At 36.0% G+C, this 18,200-nt stretch overlaps 1 protein-coding gene across 3 annotated transcripts in view; it reads right to left on the bottom strand.

Moving 5' to 3' along the window:
* LOC150096255 (DDB1- and CUL4-associated factor 6-like) overlaps window positions 1-18,200 on the bottom strand; it is a 443,059-nt gene that overhangs the window by 119,128 nt on the left and 305,731 nt on the right. For all 3 annotated transcript variants that reach the window (XM_090409214.1, XM_090409213.1, XM_090409212.1), the window contains exon 13: window positions 3,214-3,641. In XM_090409214.1, coding sequence (XP_090265340.1) covers window positions 3,214-3,641 — 428 coding nt within the window. The remainder of the gene's footprint in view (window positions 1-3,213; window positions 3,642-18,200) is intronic.

The following is an 18,200-nucleotide window of genomic DNA, read 5'->3' as shown; positions in this document are numbered from 1 at the left end:
CGGAAGTTGCAGTATCTCTCAGATACAATTTGCTGTCAAATATCACAAACCTTTACATAACATGTGTTAAACCAAACTGACAGCAAAAAACAGTGCGGAATATCACTCGTAACATATGAATGCACAGCTACTTATGACCTCCAAGCTATATATACACTGAATTGCGTAAGAATATTTATATTAAACATTTTGCACGTATCTCTCAGATCAGTTGCAAGCTCCGCAGGATTAAAGGCGCATTAATCAAAACTCTTGCCGCATATATCAAGGGATTGCCGCAATTAATTTCGCCACATTAATCAAATCCCACGTTAAGCAAGGGATACCTGTATATTGTTTTTTTAATTTATTTCTTATGTAATCCAGAAACTCTGCACTAGCAACTTGACATGAAACTTTTTTCAAGCCACTTCAGACCTCCAATAAGTGGGGCAGTGGTCTCACACTGGGCTTTGAAATTCATCTCCTGCCAAAAGACAATCACAAACATTCATACCCACTGCATGATTTGAACTTACAGCCTATTGGTTGGAAAACAGATATGCTAACCACTCAGCCAACCAGACAGGAAATCCATACGAAACAGATTGACAGCTACATAACTTCTGTTTCTGGGGAAAAAAAAAGTCATTCATACTCCACTGATATCATAAGGACTCTATACGTTTTTCCTGTTGCTCTATACCTAACAATGTTCTTTAGATATTCTGATTTCAGGTGTTCATTTCTAGCATCTCTGATCTTAGATTCAAACACTGAAGCAGAATCTTAACAAATGGTCAGAAGAGCTTTTAGACACTATTACACCTTTGTGTAGCAAAAAGTAAGCAATGTGATATTTTCAGACATTTTTACTTGAGAAAACTGTAAACAGGTACTAAAAGAGTGTTCAACTGAATTGGCTATTACTTTACCAAAGGTATATAATTTGAGTCTCAGAATAGGGAAGATTCCATAGAGGTGGAAAGAATGTATGGTAATAATCCCATTGCAAAAGGGTGGTGCAAAACCAATGCATTCAACTATCAACCAATCAGTATCTCAAGAGTGGTGGTGGTGAAGTTTTGGAAATGTTGGTTAGGGCTCGCATTCAGAAATGGGTTGAAAGATAATCTCCACTTTGCAACAAACAGCATATACTTACTAAGGGAAAGTCATGTTTTAGCAACTTGTTCACATTCTATAATAATGTTATCAATGAGCTGAACAAGGGAAATGGATATAACATAATACTTTTGGATTTTGCTAGCTTTTGACAGAATACAGCATGAAAAGACTGTTGCATAAATTGGAGAATATGAGTTTGGATTATAAAATATTAGTGTGGATAAGAGGATGGCTGATTGACAGATAAAAAAAGTAGTATATGGGAGATGTGAGTCTGCAAATTTAAGGTAACCAGTGGTGTACCACAAGGATCAGTTCTTGGTCCACTGTTATTCAATCTATACATTAACGACATTGGGAAGGATTTGATAAGCAACATACAGCTATTTGCTGATGATGCAGAAATAGGTAAGGTAATCACGAATGCAGCTGATATGCAGTACTTGCAGAATGATTTGAATAGGCTGGAGCTGTGGGCATGGGAAAATGGATGTCAGTAAATGAACAGTCATTCACTTTGGCATGATTAGATATCCAATGTTGTATTATATTGGTGGGATTATACTAGAAGAAACTGATCAAGCTAGGGATCTTAGGGTGTTGGTAGATAGGAAGTTGACGTTCAATATTATGTTTGCAAATGCAACTCAAAAGGTAATTGCAATGCTGAGATGAACTTGGATATGTAAAGATAAGGATGTCATTTTGTCTCTTACAAGGCATTGATAAGACCTCACTTAGACTATTGTGATTAGGTCTAGTCTCCTGGTTTCTGTTGTGATTCTGATATGCTCTCTCTCCACTGTATTTCATGATATCATTTTAACACTCTCTCTCTCTCCAAAGGAGAGTGTTATAAATGATATCTGGACTGTGGAATACTGATTATGAAGGCAGATTGAGAATTTATAGAGTCAGATGCTAGCAAAAAGGAGAAAGAGGAGTGATGTGATTGAGACTTATGAATGTTTGAAAGGGATATACAGAATTTCAGTTGATGGAATTTTCTATTTTATGGAGGGTGGGGAAAGGACAAGAGGGCATCCTTGGAAGCTGATAATGAATACGGCTAAGAAGGGGATGAGATCTAGATTTTTCTCTCATAGAGTAATGTGTGATTGGAATGGATTGTCATGAGATGTTGTGTGTGTAAGCAGTGTGAATGAATTCAAGAACAAGTATGATAGCTGGTGCACGTAGTATGTGGTCTCCCTTGATGAGACCCCCCCCCCCTTCAGAGCTGGGATTACACAAAATCATCACCATTCTGTATATCTGGGGCACATCTGAAAATCTGACAAAAATCCTAAGGAAATACACCTTACAACCACTTACAGACCACATAAAAAATTGGCATCTCTTATCTGCTCCACCGAACTTCCACAAGGACTACATCCGGTTTCACCATTACAGCCACTCAGGACTTGCTAACCACTTTGGATACCCACCACAGGATACACTGGAAGAAGGCCCCTCTATTACACTGCAGCAAATACACGAGAGGCTATCCTAAAATATGCTCAGCCCTGAAAAACTTTTCAAAGCTCAACAAATTTGGATGCATGACACCACCTCAAATTTGGGAAGCACTCATCCTCAGACCTTCAGCCAAGACCACCCAATCTACCCCCCCAACACACACACACACACACACACACACACACACACACACACACACACACACACACACACACACACACTAGGGGTCACCATTAAGACCTCAAGCCTAACATTGGTTACCTTTCTTCAGCCTCATTTGCCCAGTGTTAGTGTCTGCATGTACATATCATTGTTTTTGTGATTCCTGATGATAGCAATATAACATTGCAAAAATATATGAAAGTATTAATTAAAGTTATTATAATTAATATTTTAATATGCATTGTTATTTTCTAAAAATAATAGTTATGTTATTAAGTATATGTCCAAAAATAATCTTTTAATTTTCACAGATACTTTTAGGATAAATCGTTATAAATAAGAATGTCAGACTTGTAGGCAGTGAATGATAATCATTCCATTTATCTGAAAAAAAAAAAAAACTATTCATGTAAAATACACAGTATTTTGGTTTGGCTACTAAATTTTTAAAAATAATTTTCCTACCTACGTTGTGATGTGCGAGATTCTCCATGAGAGCTTGAAACATGTTCATCATCACTACTACTATCAACATTCCAAGTATCCATATCCATTAAAAGTGGAGCATCATTTTCATCCAAAAATCTTTCTCTAGTTCTTTCTGAATGTATTTCTGTTTCAAATTCATGTTCTCTTTGGTATAATTCTTGTACATTAACACCACTGCTAATTATTTCACTATGACTTTCATGCTCATGTGAGTTTATGTTGTACATAATATTGTCAGATTCACTGCCATTTGAAGCTATTTTATATTCATCAGTAGTTAAGTTTAGTGCACATTCCAAAGAATTTTTTTCATCTTTCAGCAAAACACTGTTACTAGAGTTGCTGGCTTCAGATGTTGATCTCATTTCGGAGAGGAGTGGAATTTCTTGTAAAATACCTGAAGTCTGAAAAATAAAGTAATAAATTCCCTGATTTCTTCCATATAAAATAATTACAATAATATCCAATTATTAATTTAGAAACTCTTTCAATTTATTTAATAAACTTTTTTCCCTCTCTAAAACATGAAAGTGTCCATGCACGCACACACACACACACACGCACACACACACACACACACACACACACACACACACACACACACACACACACACACACAGTAATATGCTTATGGAGCCCTTTTTCAATAGATTAAGACATCTGAAGATTTTAAAGATATTTAGATTATCATTACTTCTAGTAAATCAACTCTATAACTAACTTAATAACCTTCTTCACATTACTTTGTACACATTAATTTTCAATGTTCTAAGGAACTGTAATTTTTAGCAAAGTCAAAAACAAGTGCATTTTAATTATGATGTTTCAGTGAAATAAAATAAAATTCATCTTATAAGTGCCCTTAAGGAGTGAACAGAATATTATAATAGTAGTATGATGGAGTACAAAAGCAATGCTTTCTACCCCCCCCCCCCCGCACTTTTTATTAGAGTACAGTAGAAAGCTTTACATATCACTGAGTTGACAATAGTAATAGTCCAATTCACACACACACAGTGAGTGGCACTGTGATCGATCAAATTGAGCACAGTACAGTTCAAAATGATCACAGTTATTGCTTCATGCATATATCTATAACAGCGACCAAGAGCAGGTAGTGATGCAGATACATTGCTTCTGCAGTGTAGATACAATGCAGAAGCAATGTATCTGATGGAAAGTTACTTTTCTGAAAAATGTGTATGGAAAAGATAACTGTTGACATGAGTACAGTTAGCCACTGAGGTCATTACCCACTGAGCAGTGTACACAAGGGATGCAACTTCAATGGCTGGAATGATCTTTCCCATCCCACTCATAGCCTGTATCTGGATCTACTACCACCTGCAGGATGCATTCTAAGGATGCTATTTTGCAGATGAAAAGATGAAACAAGTTGTTCCTGAAGATCTCTGATGTTGGAATAAAAACTTTTATGGGATCAAAAATACAGGGCATTACTCAGGGATAGCAAAAAGTGCTTAGAGAATAATGGAGATTTTGTTGAAAAATGACAGAATACTCACAAAAGATGGAGCATTATTCCATGTAAAGACTATTTTTAAATAAATTACGTTTCCTGAGAAATAGGAGGCATTACTTTGTGTACTGCTCTATGTACATGAAAACTTTACATCATTACTGACTTCCTGTCAACAATTTTCCTCTAAATTAGTTTTATCAGTCAAGGACTACAATATTGTCAGGTCTTATATTTTGGTCTTCTAAGAACTTCTAAGTGAATCAATCTACCTAGATCTGGGTTTTCCACTGCATCTTTGTTCTGCACTGCCATCCTAGCATCAAACATTTGTTTTGCTAACCTTTGCTCTTCCATTCTGTTTAAGTGATGATACCACTTGAGTTATGAATTTTGACACGTTCATGAATGGCAATAATGCCAATTTCCTTCCTCATATCTTCATTTATTTTTCGTTGAGCTCTGAAATCAATAAATTAAAACCAGTTAAAAAAAAAAAAAAACTCTTGTATATACTGCTAATTTAGTGTTTGGGCTAATTTTTCTTATTTCATATAAATTTATACATTTGGCATCCCACCACACCATTCTTATTTTGTTATCTATTCCATGTTTAATTTACTACTTTCACTAAAAATTCTGCTTTTTTTGTACATAAGGAATAAAAATTCCAAATTTGTTATAGAAATTATTAAATTTAGTTCAGAAATTCTGAAAACTTGAACAAAATTTATTTAAGGATATAAATCACCTATGAGGAGAGATTACTATATCCAATTTGATATCAGATTTGAGGCTGCTGTACCATAAAAAGTGTTCTATACAAATTATCAATAATAGTGGAGATAGTCTGTGCCCTTGTGTTATACCTGATTTTAACATCAAACTATCTTCCTGTACTTCCTTTAATTCTAATTGCTGACTGACAACTTAAATATGTATCAATCAATTTAATGTCTCATTTACCCCATACACTACTTAAATCAATGGACATCTGCATGAGCAAAATACATAGTCATATGTAATGAGTCACTTGTTTGTAGCCAGAATAAATTGGAGGAATATGATGCTCCCAAGTCAGTACAATTGTGCCAAGGTAAATGACTGCAAGAAGGGAACTGATGGAGTTTGAAAGAGGCAATGGGATAGGAAGCCAAGTTGTAGGCCTGTTTGGCAAATTGTTGACAAATTGGGCCATCCCAGGTCAACAGTCAATAACACCATAATGAGATGGAAGTGCAGGGAGCCAACTGCAAGTGCTACTCACAATGGATGCCTCACCACACTCACAAAACATGACCATAAGGTGCTAAGAAGGATAATATGTACAAACTGCTATTCATCAGCTGACAAGTTCAATGCAGTGTTCCAGGCATCAACTGGAACATGAATCTGCCAAAAATATTCAGAATTGAGCCTCACAATATGGGTTCCTATGGTAGGACAGTAACATGCAAGTCTCACATTACTTGAACCAACATGCAACATTGTCTTCAGTGGTGCAAATAGTGAGACATGGAAAGCCTCCATTTTCACTCCATAATGCATTTTTCTAAGCTGCGTGATAGAGTGAAAATTACGCTACCCCCCCCCTACTAAGAAGATGGACTGGTGTGAATGCGAGAGTGCATAATCTCTAACTATGAAATTTGCAGGTAGCGGTGTGACAGTATGGTCCAGTTTTTCCTGGTTTGGTCTCGGACCTCTGTTTGTGGTACTACAAACAATGAACTGTGAGAGGTATCTGAACATTCTGACCAATGCCATGCTTCCTACTTTGTGGCATTTCTATGGAACTGACTGACTGTTATCTCTTTCAGCAAGACAATGCACTGTGTTATAAGGCTGCTGCTGTAACTGCAGCTAATCTATGTGAGGCTTCATATTCTATATGAGGTCTGATCAAGGACATTCAGTAGGTCCTCTCTTCTAGTCTTCCAGTTAATTTCTTACTTCCTCTGATCTCTTGTTTGCATCATTCATTACACTTCCTTCTAGCAACAGTCTCTCCAGTTGATTCAAATTAAATTCATTTAAATGAAACTCATCACTTTTATACAAATCCATCTTTCCCTCAAATGTCCTGCATACATTTACAAACTCCACTCCTTTCTTCTCACACAGCACTGCTAACATACTATTCATGATTCTTGCTCTGTCTCAACTCTTCACTATCATACCTTGGCAATACACTGACCACCTCTCCTACCACACTGATATCTTTCAACCTACTCAATAACATTCTACTATCCATCCTTACATTCTCCTTATGCATATCCAAATCATTTATTCCCACAACCACCACTACTAACTCTAATGCTCACACACTTCTGGTGTTCAATGAATCAATTATCATGTTAATCCTCCTTCCTAGAAAACAAGTCAAGCAGCTCTTAGAGATGCACTCTAGAAATACTAGAAAGTAAAGGAATATTATTCAAGAAAAAATGAGTTTCAAAACAGGAATCAATATTTGTGGATTTTAAAAAACTTGATGATACTCTTCATATTTACTAAATAAGTATAAGATGTTATTTTCAGGCAATAATGATCCAGGAAAAGAAGGCGTAGCAATAGCATTCAACAACAAACATCAAGATAAACTTCTTGGGATAGCAATTTTAAGAAGAGGTATGTGGGCAAATTTTAAAATGGGGAAATGGAGGAATTTTTTGAGTTATTAGAGCAGGCAGCTGATAAAAAAGAAAATGGAAAAAAAGTAGTCCTTTTTGAAGATCTAAATAGCAGAGTAGAAAAATAAATCCCAAAAAGGCATATAAAAATATTTTAGGAAAATGTGGAGAAAAGGGTAAGGCCTTCCTTCCTAGAAAACAAGTCAAGCAGCTTTTAGAGATGAACTCTAAAAATACTAGAAAGTAAAGGAATATTATTCAAGAAAAAATGAGTTTCTTACCATTATTAGAAGGTTTTTCTAATGGTAAGAGTGTCTACTGGATTTCTGCTCAGGATACAGACTAATCATTACTAACATATTTATATTCCAACAGAGATGTGCACAAGTTCAAATGGAGAGAAGACAAGAAATAAGAAAAGCCTCATTGACTATGTTATTGATGATAGTGATATCTTCATGCTGGCTCAGTGTGCAAGAGTGTACAGAGGATCTAAAATTGGAAGTGACCATCACTTAGTTTTAAGTAGCATAAAAATGAATATCACATTGAAAAAAACAGTATGTAAGAAAGTTTTAAAAAGCCATCTCTTTAATATCGTCTTCCCACCATCTCTTTGGTCTTCCTATAGCTCTCTGTCCATATCTGGAATAACATTCAGATATCAAGTTTGTCCAGTTTTCATTTTACACAAATTATGGACTTTACAACCATGCTATAAATAATTATTTTAATTCCCGACATTTCGGCTTTCATATTAAGGTGATCATCTGGAATACACACACACACACATATATATACAGAGACAAGCTAAATTACATTTCACACAGTATGATGAAGAGACAATGATTTGATTAATGGTTATTCTACTGGCCTGACCTCTAGTGAAAATAAAATTACAATAAATAAATGAAATAAAACAAATCAACTACATCAAAGCTATATTCTATTTAAGACAATATTAGAGAAACATTCTTTCATATAGATAGTTTTGTTCAGTAAAAATGATGTCCTAATTTAACATGAATCCCAAGAATATGTGCCTTCCATATTCTTGGGATTTTTAGACCATTATTATTGTTAAGATTAGAGTGATCGATAAGAATCTCACAGGCCTCCTTAAATTTATGTTCATACCATGTTTTGGTGTGATGTAAACAAGTGCTTTTCCAGTCAATTCTATGTAAAGTGTTCAGGGCAAGATCAGAAAGCCCAGCTTGACCATAGTTATTATATTTAATGTGTTGTTTATGTTCCTTTTTTTCTGATGGGAATTGTGCGTCCTGTTTTCCCTGTATAGGACAAACAGGACGGCTAGCGGAGGGAGTGGATCCTTGGATGAGTTGAGTAAGTTATTTAATTTTGCAAGAGGTTTAAAGGTGGCATTAAGGTTGTATTTTTGTAGTATTCTGTTTATTTTGTCTGATATCCCTTTAATGCATGGAATGGTTACAGTTTTATTGTAGTCTTGTTTATTTTTGTTTTTAAGTCAGGTCTTGTACAGAATTTTGTTCATAGTATTTTGGCTGTAACCATATTTTAGGAAATATTGCTGATAACTTTTAATTCACCTTTCAGTGCTTGTTCATCAGAGCAAATTTTCAAAGTCCTGTTTTTTGGTGTATTAATGACCACAGTTTTTGTGTTGGGTGTTGATAGGAGTTTATGTGTATATATTGGCCATATGTGTCAGTTTCCGGTAAACAGTGAAGGAAAGACTGCCAGAAGGAAGACGTGTGACAAGTGTATCTAGAAATGGAAGTGTGTTCTGCTTTTTAGTCTCAATTTATGCTTTTCTGTCATTTGTTTAGGTGGCTGAGGAAAGTGTCTAATGTCTGGTGGCCATGTGGCCAGATAGTGAAAACATCGTCAACATATCTAAGCCAGACTTTGGGTTTTAAAGGAGAGGAATCTAGAGCATGTTGTTCAAAATGTTCCATGTAAAAGTTAGCAATGGGGGGGGGATAATGGTGAGCCCATGGCTTTACCTTCTTTTTGTAGGTAGAAAGTGTTTTGCCACACAAAATAGCCAGAATGTAGTACATGCGCAAAGGGCGCTGATATCGGAGGGAATTTGTCCTGTAATAGAAGGATTGTGTTATTGATTGGGACATTGTGAAGAGGGCAGAGACATCAAAACTGACTAATAAATCATCTTTTTCCAGTGTGATGTCTTTGATTTTGGTTACAAAGTGTTGTGTGTTTTTAATATAGGGGATGAATGACCTACCAACTCCTTAAGTGTTGACGTTAGTTTCTTGGCTACGTGATAATTGGGGCTGTCTATACCTTTGACTATTGGCTGGAGTGGTGTGTTTTGTTTGTGAATCTTTGGTAGACCATAAATTCTTGGGAACAAGAGTAGTGGTGGAAGTAATTTTTTTGGGCCATGTGGTGATGGACTTAAGTAGCTTCTCCGTTTTCTTTTTTATTCGATTGGTAGGGGTAAAATACCGTATTTGCCAGCATATAAGACGCACTTTTTTTTCTTTGAAAATAGGTCTGAAAAACAGGGTGCGTCTTATACGCCGATACTCAGTTTTTTATTACTTTCATTTCTGGAAATTTTCTCTGTTCCAAGTTACGTGATTTCTTTCTTCCTTGCGAGGTGCGAGAGCATTTCAGTTATGGATAGATAAAATTTGGTCTAGGCACACTGGTGGACTGTTGAAGAAACCTGCTCTGCTAGTATGGAATCAGTTTCGTTCTCACAGAACAGAAGATGTTAAAAATAAACTCAAGGAATTGAAAACTCAGTTAGCTGTAATTCCAGGAGGTCTAACTAGTCAGCTTCAAACTTTAGATATCTGTATTAATAAACCATTTAAGGGATTTATGAAGGAGAAGTGGAACAGCTGGATGCAGTCTTCAGATTTTGAGGTTATGCCATCAGGAAGAAGTCTAGCAATTCACAAGTTTGTGAGTGGGTCAAAGCTTCATGGGATACTGTGAAAACTGAGACAGTGCTTAAATCACTTAAGAAGTGCGACATTAGTAATGCAATGGATGGTACAGAGGACAATTTGTTGTATGAGGACTCGGATTCTGATTTAGGAGATGTTTCAAGTGTCTCTTCATTTAGCTCTGGAGATGAATTTCTGGGTTTTGACGAAGAAGATTAAAAGGTGGGTACTCTTTCCTAGTTAGATTAGGTATTTGTTGAAAGTAGACCTATATTCTTTACTTATAATATTTACCTTAACTTTACCTATACTATTAACTTATATTTGAAATACTGTAAATTCGTTATAATATTCAGTGATAAAGTTTTATTCCTAAAAAATGTGTACAAAAAAGGGGGTGCATCTTATATGCTGGCAAATATGGTAATTATTTATAACACAGTTGTAGAGTCCATAATTTGTGTAAAATGAATGCTGATCATCATGTAATACTAAAGGAAAGGATTTTTCAGTGTTAAATCTTGCAATATGACCTGCATAATGCCATGCAGATCTTTTAATGACAAGTTATTATGTCTCTCACCCTAGTCTGAATTCTGATCCAAGTATTGCACTTTCTATCTAGAATGGTAATACTGAGTAATGATTTTTCCATTGTCCTCTGGGTAATCCTGAACTTGTTAGTCAATTTTTGTGTCTAAGTCAACATTTCACTTTCATATGTCATGACTGCAAGTATACAACTATCGAATATTTTTCTTTTAAGACAGATTGGGATGTTTCTTTTGAGTGCTTCACAGGATTTTCCAAAGGCTATCCAACCAAGTGGAATTCTAATTCAATTGTATCGGCTTATTGCTTTATGCAGTATAGCACTAAAATTTTTATGCTTCCAAATTTGAGTATTTCTCAAATATGGAATGCAATCAGGAGTACATATCAGTACTTTAATTAGAAAAACATCAAAATGAAATGTGGACAGGCAGCTTGAATATCATTACTGAAACTGCCTGTCCACATTTCAGGTTTAATGGTTTATTCTACTTCAAGTATTGATATAAACTCCTGATTGCATTCCTCTTGAATGTTTTCTACCACTGTGCTATCACTGCAGTCCATCAAAATAATTACTCCAGACATCTAGAGTAGAATATCTTTAGTTTTCATGTCACCTTTATTATCCATTTCTAAGTATTTTCAATAATCCTCAGAATATTTTGCCGCCTTTCTGATATTTATTTTCTGTATTCTTACCAAAGTCTTCCCATGACTTTGGTTTAGCTACTTGTACACAATGCTTTGCTTTCTTACACTTTTTTCTCCGTATTCTTATTCTCTCTCTGATCACATGCAAAACTTGTTTACCAGGAACTTTCGATAACTTAAAGTTCCACCATAGAGTTCTCAATTTTCTATCCTTGCAGACAACCTCACATATGCTTCTCTGGCTGAATCGTTCAATGTTTTCTACTGGGACTGCCAGTGAATCTCAAGAGTTTGGCTCCTGTTATCAAACTCTTTAATTTTCACACAGATAATATTTGTTTAATTATGCACAGCTCACCTCTGAAAGTAGCCTAACTTGATTCTTTTTAAAACTTTCTTACAGACTTTTATTTTTAATATACTCATTATCCTGCTCAAAATGAAATGGTGATCGCTTCCCATTTCATCCTCTGCATACTCTTCTATCCTGAACAAGCATGAAGATATCACTATAAACAATAGTGATTCTCAATTCTCTCCATTCGAATTTATGCACATCTTCCTACTGGAAGATGGGAGTAGTAATGACTAGTCTATGTTTTGAGAAAAAATCCAGCAGGTACTTACTATTACTACTAGCTTTACCCTTTTCTCCAAATTTTCCCAAACCATGCCTATATGTCTGATAATAATTATTATTATTAATATCTGATCTCCATGGAGTCAAAGAACTCATTGCTTGAGGTCTATACTCTCTCAAACAAAAAGATCATCGAAAAGTGCCTTAAACCTATTCACTGCTTCCACACTTTCAGGCAATGCCTTCCATTCACCAATGACTCTCCGTCATCAAAGAAACTGCTTTACAGTCCTCTGCTCACACCCTCCTTATAAAGCTTCTAGGGATGGTTTCAAGTTCTACCCTTGCCTTTCTCTATGAGAAATCTCTTCCACATTAATCTGGTAACAACCCCTCACCAACTTATGTGTCTCAATCATATCTCCTTTCCTTCTATTCACAAGACTCTATAAGTTGCATTCCCTCAATCTCTCCTCATATCTGACATTCCATAGGCCTGACACTAACTTAGTAAACCTTCTCCAGACCCTCTCCAATACATGCTCATTCCCATGAAGATGTATTAGGCAATCAAATCTTCGCACAGCAGTTCATATGTGGTGTGATCAAAGCCTCATACAAGGGAACCATAACCTCTTTGCATTTCCACGTCAATGTCCTCTTTATTGCCATAATCTATGGGGTGTTACTACAATTTCATCAATGCTACTACCAAACTTCAAGTCTCTGTCCACTATCATTCCCAGATATCTCATCTCCTCTACCTCCTTCAAAATTTCTCCATTAATTTCTCTGCATCCCAACCTTACCTACCAAATATGAAAACCTTGCACTTTGCAACATTAAACTCACATCACCACTAATTTGTTCGCTCACATAGTCTATTCAGATCGTCCTGAAAGGCCACAACAACTGCTCTACTTCTCATAGCTCTTCCCAACTTTACCTCATCTGCACATCTCAAAATCAATGTCATTAATATATGAGTTAAAAATATTGGTCCCAAAACAGATCCCTGTGGCACTCAACTAGTGACCTTCCTCTTTTAGGATACCACTCTTCCATACACAACCTGCTGATACCTGTCTGACAGCAAATCAGTTATCCAACTCACTAGTCTGTTATCTAATCCCACCTGTTCAATTTAACTACTAGCTTGTCATGGCAATCTATCAAAGGCCTTTGAAAAATTCAAGTACACTATTTTATATATACATCTCCTTCATGGAGTAAATTTGTCACTTTGTTGTAATACGTAAGCAGATTGCTGAAACATGACCCTCCCCCAGCAAACCCATACTAATCATCATAAAGAATACTGTTATTATCAACCCACTTCTGAATCCTAATCCTTACCAACTTCTCTAACACCTTAACAACAACCTCACACATACATAATGGCATATAATTTGTAGTTTTAGTGTTATCTTCCCCTTTGTAAAGTGGAACAATTTTTCCCACCTTTCATTTCTTTGGAACTCACCCTGTTGCAAGACCCATGCTAAACAGGTGTGCTAAAGGTGCCATTAATTCCATAGAGCAAGGTTTCCCAAACTTTTTTCCCATGGCCCGGTTATTTTAATACTTCATCTTCGTGACCCACTAAAATTTTTATGGCCAACAGGTAAAATAAAACAGATTTGAATGTTCATAAAGTTTTCATTTATTATTATTATAATAAAGAAGCATTTACTCTTAGAAAAATATAAAGAAATTAAATTAAAGCCGAGTAATTTATTAATGAGAAGTGTGATGCTGTTGTTTGTTAACTAGAAACTTCAGGTTTGGAGGAAAAGATGATAACTTTATTCTTAAATCCAGTTCGACTTCCATCGACTTCTATATTTATTTTTTGAAAAACCAGTGTTGAAAAGTCCTGTTTCACACTTATAGGTTGTGACAAAAGGCATTAGAAATTTTATCGCTTTTTCTGCTAAAACCGGGTACTCCTGACGCAGCCTCGCCATTAGTTGAGCTACTTTACCGTAAACAAAGAGACTGTGAAATGGAGACACGGATGGAGCGTATTTTTAGTCTCTATTAATTAAATTATTTATTCATTAGTCCTGCTTAAATGCTATTTACTTGTATTTTAGAGTTTCATGAAAAAAAGAAAATCTGAAAATAAAACACCTATTTTTTCAAGAGTTTTTTTAGGTGACCCGGCATTTAGCTTTCGTGGCCTGGTGCTGAGTCATGACCCACCATTTGGAAAACGCTGCCATAGAGCATTCCATCAAGACAAATGGTAGTATACTGTCAAGTTGTACTGCTTTATTAACATCAAGTTAATAAAGCAATACTTAATTCCTCCTATACTTCCTGCTTATTCGGTCCCTCCTCCACCACAATACCATCTACACTCTAGCTTCTCTTGATGTTGCCTTCACAAGGATGAAATACACTGATAAACTGATCATTGAATACTTCAAATATATCCTCCACACTGGTCATCAATAATCTATCTGTGTCATCAACTAGCATCATCCTCCAATAGTCATTTTTCCTTCTACTTGCCATATATCAAAAGCACTATCTAGGATTTTTCTTAACTTGATTGGCTAATTTTTTCTTACCCTGCACTCTTGGCTACCTTTACCAATCAAGTTACCTACCTTCCTGGCCTGCTCTTTTTACTCTTCATACAATGATTAAAAACATTCATCTTGTGTTTCCTCTACAGCGCCTTCATTCAGAATTTATGCTTAATCTCTTCATTCATCCAGATTTTGCACATTTGGGATACACTCAGACATTGTTGCTGTTATATAGCTCTTGTTCAATGCCCATGCAACATCTGTCTACTTTCCACACTATAGCTCCCAGTTGTCTCCAAAGCTTAACATAATCACCTTGTAGTTCCACATATATCCTTTCTTTATAGAAGTTCTCTTATGACTGGCTGCAATCAATATCATTATTCTATCAATTTCATATCATTATTCTATCAACTTCCACTTCACTATCATCATCACTATCTTGAAATGTCGAGTGATTTTTTTTGGTTTATATTATGTTGAAAGTTTATTTTTCACTTGGTTAGACTATAATAACTTTAGTTTAATTCTTTATCCGAGTGTGAGCAAACAAAGTTTGCGCCTGAAAGGTGGAGCAAGCTAACATCACCCCTATCTCAGTATCACCCATAATGCAAAACACATCTCCTTGCAGATATGTATAATGTTATATATTAAGGGAAGGGCCACTACCCAGATTAGTTTCGACCTTTATTGAGGTCTCTTCAGTTTTCACTAACCAAGTGAAAAATAAACTTTCAACATCTTTCTCTAAATCCAGAGTAATTTAATAAGAAGGTGGCACACCGTTTGGCAACTCCTATAGGTAGAGATGACCTTGCTAATGCTTCTGCCTGGTATCTCCACTTGGGCCTGGCTCCCACTGAAGAGACCTCAATAAAGGTCGAAACTAGTCTGGGTAGTGGCCCTTCCCTTAATGCATAATATTATACATATCCGCAAGGAGATGTGTTTTGCATTATGGGAGATACTGAGATAGGAGTGATGTTAGCTTGCTCCACCTTTGCAACGAGTTGCTCGGTGTTGTACCACCTTACCCCAGTCCTGAAGATACTTTCAGGTGCAAACTTTGTTTGCTCACACTTGGATAAAGGATTAAACTAAATTTATTATTGGTTTAAATTAAACTGAAGCTTTACTCTAACACAGCAGTTGTTTCCGAAATTTTTATAATGAATTCTGATCACCGTGTAACCATATAGGAAAGGATCACATCTCACTATTTCTATTCCCTTCAAGATATCATTCTCACCCAATCACGTTTTTCATTTATTCTTATTTTCAGACACAAACTCGATTGATGCAACAATTTCATCTCCCTAATTTCTGATATGCCTAGCATTCGTAAATCATCATAACAATTCCTTTCTTGGTGTATAATCAGTTCTACTCATGCTTTCCCCATCTGTGAACTTCTTTTCAACTGCTCTTTTCTGCTCACCTTCTGTCCCCAAGACTTAATTCCCCCATATATTCCAGGCCATTCTGTTCCTATGCTGATTATCCATATATCTGCATTCATTACTACTTTCAGAATTCACTCTCTTTACGCTGTGTCTCCCTGACCTCTCTAGCCCATCCCATTTTTCTTGTCCAACTTGAATCCCTATTCTCACATTCTCCTCTCCATTCACAACCACATCAGTCTCACCTAGTCCACTCTTCTGTTCATTCACATGATCTCTGATTTACACTGACACTTTGTTTGCACCCTTCACTGTCCATTGCTCTTCTACAGTTCCATTCGTCCCTCAAACTTATCCCACGCATTCACAAACTGCACTCTTTTCTCTTCACATCTTCATGCTAACATTCCACTCAAGATCTTTGCTCTCCACTGCAGCTCATTATTGTCATAACTGGGCAACACACAACCCTTCTCATCACACTGTTGTCTTTTACTCTGCTGAATAACCTCCGGATATCCAGTCTCACATTCTCCCTATGCCCAACCAAATCGTTCGTTCCAACCACAACCACTAACTCCCTTGCACACTTATTTCTCATATACAGTACCTCAAGTACCCTGTACATTCTTCTTCCTGGAAAACATACCTTATGCATCCTCTCATTCACTACACCTTTTATGTTAGAAACTCCATATAGTGCTATTCTTGAGTCAATCTTTCATTTTATTCTTTTGCAGTCTTCCATTTGTATCCATCATACATTTGAATTCATTCTGTACGTGCCTCATTTCATTCCATATCTTATTATTATTATTATTCGTGACACCTCCAAGGAGTCCGAAGAATCATTGCAGGAGGACACCTACAACTGTCCAACTACTACACTGAACCTCTACTACGAATCTTAATCATTTCATTCTTCAATTCTTACATTCCAGCAATCATTCTTGCTATTGCTTTGTCAGTCAGACTCTCTTCCATTCCCACAGTCAAGCCAGCTCTTGCTTCATCAATCAGCATACTTCTGCTTCTGTAATTATGCTTTTTTTTTAAAATCATTTCCATAGTCACAATCACATTCTCCACAGTCATATTCTCATGCTCACTCTTCTGGCTATCATTCCTTACATCCATCACTGCCCTTTTGCCCGATATTCTTCACTTCCATTACCTGACTTTCATTCAAATCACCACAATCTGTTAACATATTACACTTTCTATAGTCCCTCATGCTCTCAATTTCTGAACAAACACGTCTGTCATATTTGCCCAAGCATACATATTACAATTCCGACAATGAACCATCTTGATAAAATCCACACCACTCAACACACTCGATTTTTTGATGTGCACCTGGATGACCTAGTTCTTACCACTATTTCTGCACCCATATACCGTTATTCTAAATAAGTACTTCAAATTGAATAACTTCCAAACACAAATGCACCACACTCAATCACAGCCAAACCAGACTAAAATTACTCTAAAATTTCAGTAAATATATACTATATCACTAATAATTAATATCTATACTTTTTTCTTTACTGTATGTTGCAGGAGACTGGACTGTTTCCCTCTACCAGCAAAGCCCATAATCATTTCTGACAGTTGTTTAGATCTCCAAGAAGGACCAACTTTGGAATCTTGAAAAATTCCTCCACTCTTGGACAAAATTGGACAATGACACTTAGTAAAACCTTTGGTGGAATCATAGGCATGAATAAGTGTCATTGTCCAATTTTTCTATTGTAATATTTGCTCACATCCCTTAACTTGTTATTGCCTGCCATTCAAGATTATCCCCATATTTAATGTTGAATATTATAGCAACTCAATCCTTTCATTGATAATCATCAATTGAACATAGCATCTTGTATTTGTTGCTTAGAAGAAATTCACTTTTTGTCTTCTTTTTTCAGTAACATCTATTATGTCAGCGGGTACATATTCAATATTTCTAACAGTTTCATTTTTTTTTCATTCATGCTTCATATGTTGTTGATGGCAATCTTTAATTCTGCTGATATTAACTTGGTGTTTTTCCAGTAGTTGATTTTTCATTATTTGTCCTGGTTCCCTGATAAAAACTAGGGGGAGCCTTATTTAACTGCGCAACACCCAGGTCAGCATGAAGTGCCAACATGGTGTCCCATCATGAATCCCAAATTGACAGCCCATTATGCTTATTTGATATTCAGGTAGATATCTACTAATA

The sequence above is a fragment of the Typopeltis vanoorti genome, chromosome 19, assembly GCF_054136105.1.
Source record: "Typopeltis vanoorti isolate ZY-2024b chromosome 19, IOZ_Tvanoo_1.0, whole genome shotgun sequence".
In the NCBI taxonomy this organism is placed as follows: Eukaryota; Metazoa; Arthropoda; class Arachnida; order Uropygi; family Thelyphonidae; genus Typopeltis; species Typopeltis vanoorti.
Note: the sequence above shows the minus strand (reverse complement) of the source record. Positions and strands in the feature narration are given on the sequence as shown.